At 42.7% G+C, this 10382-nt stretch overlaps 1 protein-coding gene across 1 annotated transcript; it reads left to right on the forward strand.

The window, feature by feature from the left end:
- The first annotated feature begins 6965 nt into the window (after positions 1–6965).
- On the forward strand, positions 6966–7463 carry LOC138874843 (uncharacterized). The gene has a single exon (XM_070153629.1). It carries the CDS (start codon positions 6966–6968, stop codon positions 7461–7463), a length of 498 nt encoding a protein of 165 aa, XP_070009730.1.
- The last annotated feature ends 2919 nt before the right edge of the window (positions 7464–10382 follow it).

Genomic DNA, 10382 nt, shown 5'->3' on the forward strand with positions numbered 1-10382 from the left:
CTCTTAAGTAAGTGTAATTCTAGAAAATAGATTGAGGTGATCCATCTATTAAATCATCAATGTCCCTCACTAATATTGCAACCTAGATAATTTATGAATTTCATAGTTTTCTTTAGGCACGCTAATTAAACAATTATCATGGCTACGGGTACGGGTACGCCTCCCGTGACGTAGTTGTGATTTGCAATTATTAAAACCTGGGTGTACATTTTATGTGACCTATTCTAATCTCCAACAAGTTTAAATAGAACGTGTCGTGAATCACGGGTGCATTTCATGCAGTGTGGCTTGCGATGTGTTTTAAATAACCTTGAATTAATTCTTTAAATAAATAAAATGGTGATAAAGTGAAAAATGCACATAGGTTAAAAATGCATAATTAATCAGATAATAGGCCAATATTAACAGTTTAAGCGACCGTGATCCAACCACGGAACCCGAGAATGCCTAACACCTTCTCCTGGGTTAACAGAATTCCTTATCTGGATTTTTGTGTTTTGCGGACTACAAAACAGAGTCAAACTTTCCTCGATTCGGAATTCTAAATCGGTAACTTGGGACACCATAAATTATCCCCAGTGGCGACTCTGAATAAATAAATAAATCTCATTTTGATTGTCACATAAATTGGAAAAAACTCTCCTATAACCCTTTTCGGGGTAGAAAAAAGAGGTGTGACACGTCCAAAGCAGATTGACTTCCTCGGACATTTCATCGAGGAAGGGCGGATAAAGTCGGACCAACCGAAGATTTAGGCCATCACAGATAGGCCATCACATAAGGATATCCATGCCTTGAGGGAGTTCCTTGGCCTATGCAACTCTTATCTGCAATTTGTGATGAATTACTCTCTCATTGCATTGCCGTTGACAGAATTTCTGGAGAAGGTCACGCCTTGGGATTGGGGTCCCTAGCGAGTGGGGGCCTTCAACACATTGAAAGCGGCTATGTCTAGTAGCCCCGTCTTGGCCCTTCCTGATTTGGCCAAGCCATTCGAAGTACAGACGGATGCCTCTTACTATGCTCTGGGTGGAGTCTTGCTAAAGAGGGGCATCAAGTAGCGTACGAGAGCCGAATATTGAAGGATGCAAAATGGTGCTATGCTACCCACAAAAAAGAATTATTGGTTTTCGTCCATTGCTTATGCCTTTGGAAGCACTATTTGTCGGGCATCCCGTTTGTGGTCAAACAGACAACACAACTGTTAGCCATTTCATGACCTAGCCAAAGCTGAATGGCCGACAGGCTAAGTGGAAGGAACTTCTAGCAGAATTTCACTTCAACCTGGAGTACCGAAGTGGAAAGACTAATCATGTTTCTAATGTGCTCAGTCGATGCGATGACTTAGCCTCAGTATGCCTACTCTCCACCCTAAGGTGGAGCGAAGTAGCCACTACTATAAGAGACTAGATAAAATATCTATTCCCAAAGGATCCTGCTGCACAATATTTGGCCGATTTGGTAGGACAGCGTAAGACTCACCAGTTTTACATGGAAGATGGGTTCTTGAAGGTGAAAGGGAACCAACTTTATGTTCCTAAAGGAGGAGAACTGCGAAGGACTCTTCTAATACAATTCCATGATATTTTGTGGGCAGTCCATCCAAGTGAAGAATGCACCATGGCATTGTTGTTTTTGCGTCGTGCTTGTTATTGGCCTCAAATAGTTGATGATGTTGCTCAGTATGTGAAGACTTGCCTGGTATGTTAGAAAGACAAATCAAACTGCTTGACACAAGCGGGACTTTTGGAGCCATTGCATGTTCCAAAGAGACCTTAGGAAAGCGAATCACTAGATTTCATCACTGGGCTGCACAAGATTGGAGATCTTACAACTATCTTAGTTGTGGTAGAACGGTTTTCCAAGTATGGTACATTTATAGCTGCCCCACAATATATATCAGCAGAAGATACAACTCAATTATTGTTCTCTCATGTTGTCAAATAATGGGATCTGTCTAAAGACATTGCTAGTGATCGTGACTCTCACTTCACTAGGAACTTTTGGACACAGCTCTTTAAGTGCCTCGGGTCCAAACTGAGCCACAGTTCAAGTTTCCATCCACAATATGATAGCCAGAAGGAGCAATTCAATGGCATGCTGGAGGAATATCTCTACCACTTTGTTATCGGATCGCAGAAGAATTGGGTGAAGCTTCTGGATGCTGCTCAACTCTATTTCAATTCACAAAAGAGCTCTAGTAGAAATAAAAGCACTTTTGAAACTGTTACCGGACAGAAACCGCTACTCCCACACATTATGAATGCCCCAAACATGTCGAAATCTCCTCGAGCTGCTAGCTTCTCGAAGGAATGGAAGCAAATTTAGAGATAGTGCAGAACTATCTTTTCAAAGCCCAGAAGCATATGAAAAAGCTTAAAAATCATAATCGTCGCTTTATTGAATATCAAGTAGGAGACAAAGTGATGGTGAAAATCCCAAAGCGGGACTTGTTTGCAAGGGTCCATGACCCTTGCCTATTGCAAAAGTACATCCATTGAGAAGCGCATTGGGAAAGTTGCATACTGGGTGAATACCCTAGCCTAGTGGAAGATTCATCCGGTCTTCCATGTCAGCCTTCTAAAACCTTTTAGGGAAGACATGGAGGATCCTTTGCAGAGTCAACTCACAATACCCAATATTCGAGGCCCTAATTCAAAAGGGAAACGGCGGCTAGAAGCTATTCTCGATGATAGAGTGATTCATGCTTCAAGGAAAGATCACGAAGAATTTTTGGTGAAATGGTAGGGTTGTGATGCAGAGGAGATTACTTGGGAGAGGGAAACAAACCTCAAAGCCTACAAGAGCCTGATCGAAGATTATCATGCAAGTAAGGTAGCCATCGCCAGCGCCAGCCGTATGCAGATGCCAACAGCGCCAATGGACCTGCTTTTGCTTTGTATGAATCTAAGTAATTTCCATTGCAAATATAGAGTAGTTTTACTTCATGTATTTCCATATGTTCTCTAGCTTATTTACTCTCTAGTTTAGTTATGTCAAGTTCTGTAACTTTGGTTTATTTTTTTAAGTACTATTATGGGGGATCAAGCAATCAAACATTCTAGCAAGCAAACAATTCTCTGTACTAGTGTCTCTCCCCCTCGATACAGTGTTGTTTTTCTGTAATAGCTTTCATTAATGAAATCAAACTTCTTTCATTCTCAATTCTCTCTTCTATTCTCTCAATTGCTTTTGACATAGGCTTTCCCTTACGACACTGACAATCGCGTATAGCGTAAGGAAAGGACCCCAGTTGGCGGATAGTAACTACACAAAAACCGGTTGCTTAGCCTTACATCGCCTTTCCAAGAAATATCAGGAAGACATCACGTAACATTTCTTCCGCATCTTCGAGCCTGTAGAAGTGACTGGGTCTCTGTAGAAGCGAAAACTGATCGATGGGCTAAAGACCGCAAAAGCAGAGGTAGTCTGCAGAAGCAGAACGGTATTTGCAAAAGTGAGAATGCTGGAGGTTGATGGGGATCACAGATGCAATCTTTGGATTGCACTTACGGGACCGCTGATATAGTCAAGTGACCGCAAGTGCGATAATCGCTGGGCAGAGGAGTGAATTTAATTCAGGACTTAGCTCATTTTCCTCACAGTTCTACTTGGTCTTGGGAGAATTGGAGAGAACTTTGAGAGGGATTCTCATCAACATCACAAGGTAAGTAAATTCTACTCATTTTTAAATTAAATACATGGATTATGGGTAGATTAAACATGAAAAGTAGTGAAAGTTTTATGGGATTTTCTGGTAAACCTAGGGTTTAAGTAAAATTAGGATTTAATCATGGATTTGGTTATGGAAATTGGAATAAACTATATATTTGAGTTCGTGAGGTCATGGGTAATATTTATCTTCAAAGAAATTCGGAATCTGAGCATGTGGGTCTGTGGATGATTCTTATGGAGTTCTAGATTTGGTTAGGAAATTACCTTAATAGCTAAATTATGAACTTTTGAGCCTATATTTATTAGTTTATATGACTTTTGACTAGTTTCAAAGTTCTTGGCGTCGTTTGAGGAGTTCTAGTGAGGTTAAAGAGCCGGATTGAGGACTTGGAAGCGAGGTAAGTCTATTGTGTAACCTTGTAATAAGGAATTCATCCCCTCTTAGGTGCATTAATTTTTATGTGCTACTTGTTGTGGGGGAGCTACATACGCACGCGGTGACAAGATTCTGTACGTAGCTATATCCATGTCGTGTCCAGCTAGACTTAGATTCATGTCCTGCCTAAATTGTGCTATTTGTATCTATCCTGTGTATTGATTTCCTTGATTATGAGCGGGATTGAGGATTAGAATAAAGGTACTAATTTAGCCTATTACTTTGGAAAAATTGGGATATAATTGATGAACTATAGATTCGTGTCTTCTCGACTCGCATGTACTTCCGCGAGCGAGGTAAATTTCTCTATTCTTATAGGATCAGGTTGTTTACCTTGGCAGTGTATTAAATTACTCTTATGGAATCTGTCCATTTGCATCGGCGTTGTATTAAATTACTCTTAGGGGATCAAGTCATTCTCCTCGTAAATTACTCTTATGGGATCAGGCTGCTCGCCCCGGTAGTGTATTAAATCACTCTTATGGGATAGAGCCATCCACCTCGGTAGTATTGAGTACCACTATTCCTATAAGATCGGGCCGATTGCCTCGGCCGCTTCGTGCTTAATAGTGGAGACTAGATTTTATTTGGTAATAGTTGAGTTATCGCTTTCAAGGCCGGTTATGACATGTTTAGTGATTTATATAGATTCATGTGGGGAATTACTGTAATTGTTTTTACCTATTTCGTTGCTACTTGTTGTACATTATCCATATCTACTTTATGCATTCTATTACTATTCGACCACTAGTAAGTGTTAAGTTGACCCCTCATTACTACTTCTTCGAGGTTATACTAGATTCTTATTAGGTAAGCATTGTTTTATGTATTTACGCTACACTTTTACATTAAATGTGCAGGTACTAAGACAGGTACTACCAGTGGTCACGCGGGCGCGTAGCCGCACTTCTACAGAGACTTAGTGGTGAGCTTCTTGCCTTGCTTCAATCTGCACCACCGAAGTCTCCTTCTACCTTGTTTATTATTTCTTTCAATTACCTTTCAGACAGTACTTGTATTAGTTTTGTATATTGTGTAGATTAATCATGCACTTGTGGTACTAGATTTTAGGGACTTCTGTCATTTATGTATTGTTGTACTAATTATTAATATCACTATGCTATATGTATTCCTCACACTTGATATTTTTGAGAAAAGAGTACATACAGTTTCATGAGATTCCTATTTATTTCGATCTTTTAAAAAGGAAACTTCTGTTTTAAAAGTTAAAAAGAGATAACTAATTAGAGGTTCACTTGTGAGCTTGCCTATCAGTGGCGTTAGGCACCATCACGGCCTATTACGGTTTTGGAACGTGACAGTTTGGTATTAGAGCTTTAGGTTCTCATAGGTCTCACGAGTCATGACCAAGCCTAGCAGAGTCTTGTCGATCTGTGCGGAGAATTCTGTGCTTATCTTCGAAAGGCTATAGGGTGTTAGGAAACTTCTTTTTCTTTCTCTCCTATCATGCACTTAATATTGTACTAAGTTTCTTTCTATTGTTCTCTCATAGATGGAGAGAATGCGCATGGCAGATGTGCCAGGCGGTAGAGGAGTTGCTCCCCCCGTTGCTAGAGGCCGAGATAGAAGCCGGGGGGCTCCAGCTCCGGTCAGAAGACGACAGCATCCTAGAGTTGCTCCAATTGTACCACCAGTGGATCCAGTAGAGGATCCTATGTTAGAGGAGCGGGATGAGACATCTGCAGTTGAGCCAACCCCGATAATTTCATGATCGCACCAGGATTTCTGGAGGTCAAGGGTCATATGCTGCGATTTATGGACTCTATGATAGAGGCTAGTTTATTTCTAGCAGACATAGCCACATCTCAAGCGGGAAGGGGAGCACAGACCCCTACCGCTCAGGCTCTAAGGCACGCTGATGTCATTTATCAGACCCTAGGTGTACTACTTATGGGCGGGGTCCAACTAGTTGTAATGGCTATGCCAGAGCCCGTACCATTTGCGACCGCTGAGCAGCAGAAGGCTGGATAGATGGACTAGGCTTCTTCCCCCTAACTTTGAGGGTGAGCGATCAGAGGACCCCAAGGTTTCACTGACCAGTGCAAGGATAGGCTACGTAACATTGGGATATTGTAGTCCAATAGGGTGGACTTCACCACCTTTTAGCTTGAGGGCAAGGCTCGTAGATGGTGGCAGGCCTACCTTCTTCGCAAGCTGGTAGATTTACCTCCCTTGACTTGGGATCAGTTTACACATCTATTCCTAGAGAAGTACATACTACCTTTAGAGAGAGAGGAGCTTCAGGGTCAATTTAAGCGACTCCGTCAGGGTCATATGTCTGTGACCGACTATGAGGCAAGGTTCATAGACTTGTCTCACCATGTAGCCATTATAATCCCCAGAGACGCAGAGAGGGTATGGAGGTTTACTATAGGTATGCTCCCTGATATTCAGGATTCTCTGGCTCATAAGGCAGATATAAGGACTCTCTTCCATCAGGTTGTGGATATATCTCGGAGGATCGAGCGTATCCGCAACCAAGCAAAGAGTTTGCACCGAGAGACAAGCGGTCCGACGATTTGGTGGATCTAGTGGCGGCCCACTTGGGGACAAAGGTCAGCTCATGAGGGGCCAGTCTAGCATGCCCAGGCAGTCAGCACCACCGCCTACTCGGGGTGCTCCAGCACAACCCTACTTCAGTGCTATTCAAGAGAGTACTTACCATATACTAACTATTCATGGTCCCTCCAGTGGGTATTCAGGCCATTAGGTTCAGACTTTAGGTCAGCAGTCTACCACTTCGAGGGGTTGTTTCGAGTGCGGGGAGTTTGGCCACATGAAGAGGCTTTGTCCTAGTCTTTGGGGCAAGGCCGTACAGCAGAACCATTGACTCATGATTACTGCACTAGTTACCACACTACACGCACGCACGCACGGAGGTGGAGGGAAAGTGGGTAGGTGTCGCCCTAGAGGTGTAGGCCAGTCAAATGGCACTCAGTCTAGATGCTATGCATTTCCAGCTAGGCCGGAGGCAGTAGCCTCTGATGCAGTGATCATAGGTACTATTTCTATTTGCCATAGGGATGCCTCAGTATTATTTTATCCATGGTCTACTTATTCCTATGTTTCTTCTCTATTTGGTCCTTACCTGGATGTAATTCATGAGTCCTTGGATGTTCCTATATATGTGTCTACACCAGTGGGTAATTTTGTTATTGTGGATCGGGTCTACCGGTCCTGTGAAGTGATTTTCTGTGCTTATCAGACCAGAGCTGATCTTATATTGCTTAATATGGTTGATTTTGAGGTTATCCTGGGCATGGACTGGTTGTCTCTCTACCGTGCCATTCTTGATTGCCATGCCAAGACTATTTCCTTTGTGATGCCCTAGTTGCCCATATTAGAGTAGAGGGGTTTGTCTGTTGGTACTTCTAGTCGGGCTATTTCTTTCTTGAAGGTTCGACATATGGTCGAGAAGGTTTGTTTGGCTTATTTGGCCTTTGTTCGGGATATTACTGTAGAGTCTTTTACGTTATTTTCCGTGCTGGTGGTATGAGAGTTCTCCGATGTATTTCCTGCTGATATACCACGTATGCCGTTGGATCGGGACATCAATAGCAGCATTGATTTGGTGCCAGGCACCCAGCCTATTTCTACTTTTCCTTATTGCATGGCTCCAATGGAGTTAAGGGAGTTAAAAGAGCAGCTTCAAGAGTTGATTGCCAAGGGGTTCATCATACCTAGTATGTCTCCTTAGGTCTCACCAGTGTTATTTGTGAAGAAGAAGGATGGGAGTATACGTATGTGCATTAATTACTGCCAGTTGAACAAAGTCACCATTAAAAATGAGTACTCGTTGTCGCGCATTGATGACTTGTTTGACCAGTTATAGGGTTCCAGGGTATTCTCTAAGATTGACTTGAGACTTGGGTATCATCATCTAAAGATTTGTGCTTCGGATGTTACGAAAACGGTTTTCCAAACCAGGTATGGGCACTATGAGTTTTTAATGATGTCCTTCGGCTTGACTAACGCCCCGACGATGTATATGGATATAATGAATCGAGTGTTCAAGACTTATTTTGACTCTTTTGTCATTGTTATCATTGATGACATATTGATCTACTCGGGTAGTAGAGAGGAGCACGAGCATCATTTGAGGTTAGTGCTTTAGACCTTGCGAGAACAGAAGTTGTATGCTAAGTTCTCCAAGTGCGGGTTCTGGTTATGTTTAGTGCCTTCTTAGGGCATGTTGTATCAGGTGAAAGTATTAAGGTAAACACCAAGAAGATCGAAGTAGTCTAGAGTTGGCCTCGACCTACTATAACTATCGAGATTAGGAGTTTCTTAGGGTTAGCAAGTTATTATTGTCGGTTTGTAGAGGGTTTCTCATCTACTGCAACACCTTTGACTATATTGACCCAGAAGGGTGCTCCATTTAGATGGTCTGATGATTGTGAGGTGAGCTTTCAGAAGCCCCAGATCGTTTTGACTACATCACTGGTGTTAGTATTGCCCTCCAGTTCAGGGATGTATACCGTGTATTGCAACACTTTGTGAGTTGTCTTGGGTTATGTATTGATGTAGGAGGGCCGATTTATTCTATATGCTTCACGTCAGCTGAAGCCCAACGAGAAGAATTACCTCGACATGATTTGGAGTTGGTCGCGATATTTCATGCTCTCAAGATCTAGAGGCATTATCTTTATGGGTTGTCCTGTGAGATTTACACCAATCATCGTAGTTTGCAGCATTTTTTTAGCAGAGGGATCTTAATTTAAGGCTGCGCAGGTGGTTTGAGTTACTGAAGGACTATGATATTACCATCCGGGCAAGACGAATGTGGTTGCAAATGCCTTGAGCCGAAAGGCCGAGAGTATAGGTAGTTTGGCATTCATTTCAGCAGATGAAAGGCCATTGGCTTTGGACATTCAGTCCTTAGCTAACAAGCTTGTGATGATGGACATTTCAGAGTCCAGTCGACTTCTTGTATGTGTTGTGGCTCAATATTCATTACTTGAGCAGATCAAGGCTTGTCATTACGATGATCCGCACTTGTTGGTTCTTAGAGAGACGGTACTACAGGGTGGTGCCAAGGAGGTTATTATCGGTGAAGATGGTGTTCTACGACTCTAGGGTCGCCCATGTGTTCCTAATATTGATGGCTTGAGGGAGAAGATTTTAGAGGAGGCACATAGTTCTCAATATTATATTCGTCCAGCTGCTACGAAGATGTATCGCAACTTGAGATAGCATTATTGGTGGCGACGGATGAAGAAGGACATTGTCGAGTATGTAGAGATATGTCTAAATTGCTAGCAGGTTAAGTATGAGCACCAGAGGCCATGTGACCTACTCCAGCAGATGGTTATACTGGAGTGGAAGTGGGAGCGCATCATTATGGACTTCATAGTTGGGTTGTCACAGAAGTTGAAGAAATTTGATGTTGTTTGGGTCATTGTCAACATACTGACTTAGTCAGCACACTTTATTCCAATTGTGACTACTTACTCTTCAAAGAGGTGTGCCCAGATTTCTATTCAGGAGATTGTCTGGTTGTATGGTGTTCCTGCTTCCATCATTTCAAATAGAGGTCCTCAATTCACTTTGCATTTCTGGAGAGCAGTACAGAGCTAGTTGGGTATCCGTGTGGAGCTCAGCATAGCCTTTCATCTACAGAACAATGGGCAGTTGGAGCAGACAGTTCAGATTCTAGAGGATATGCTCAGAGGATGTGTGATTGACTTTAGAGAGCAGTGGGGTTGATTTTGACCCTTGGCCGAGTTTGCTTATAAATATAGTTATCAATCTCACATCGAGATGGCTCCATTTGAGGCTTTATGTGGCCGACGATATCGTTCATCCATCGAATGGTTTGTGCCCGACGAGGCTAGGATATATGGCACAAATTTACTAAAGAATGCCTTGGATAAGGTAAAGTTGATTCAGAAGTGACTTCACACAGCACAGTCTAGATAGAAGAGTTATGCAGATCAGAAGGCGCGTATCATTTATGGCCAGCGAGAAGGTTCTCTTGAAAGTCTTGCTGATAAAGGGTATCATGAGGTTCGAAAAGAAGGACAATCTAGGACCAAGGTTCATTGGCCCATTTAAGGTGTCGAGGCGAGTTGGGAAGGTTGCTTATGAGCTTTCTTTCCCTCCCAGTCTATCAAGAGTTCATCCGGTCTTCCATGTGTCAATGATCTGGAAGTACCATGCTGACTGGTCGCAAGTTTTAGATTGCAGCACGGTTCAACTGGATGACAGTTTGGGTTATGAGGAGGAGCCAGTTGCCATTGTGGACAGGCAA

Source organism: Nicotiana sylvestris, chromosome 8 (assembly GCF_000393655.2).
Source record: "Nicotiana sylvestris chromosome 8, ASM39365v2, whole genome shotgun sequence".
Classification (NCBI taxonomy): Eukaryota; Viridiplantae; Streptophyta; class Magnoliopsida; order Solanales; family Solanaceae; genus Nicotiana; species Nicotiana sylvestris.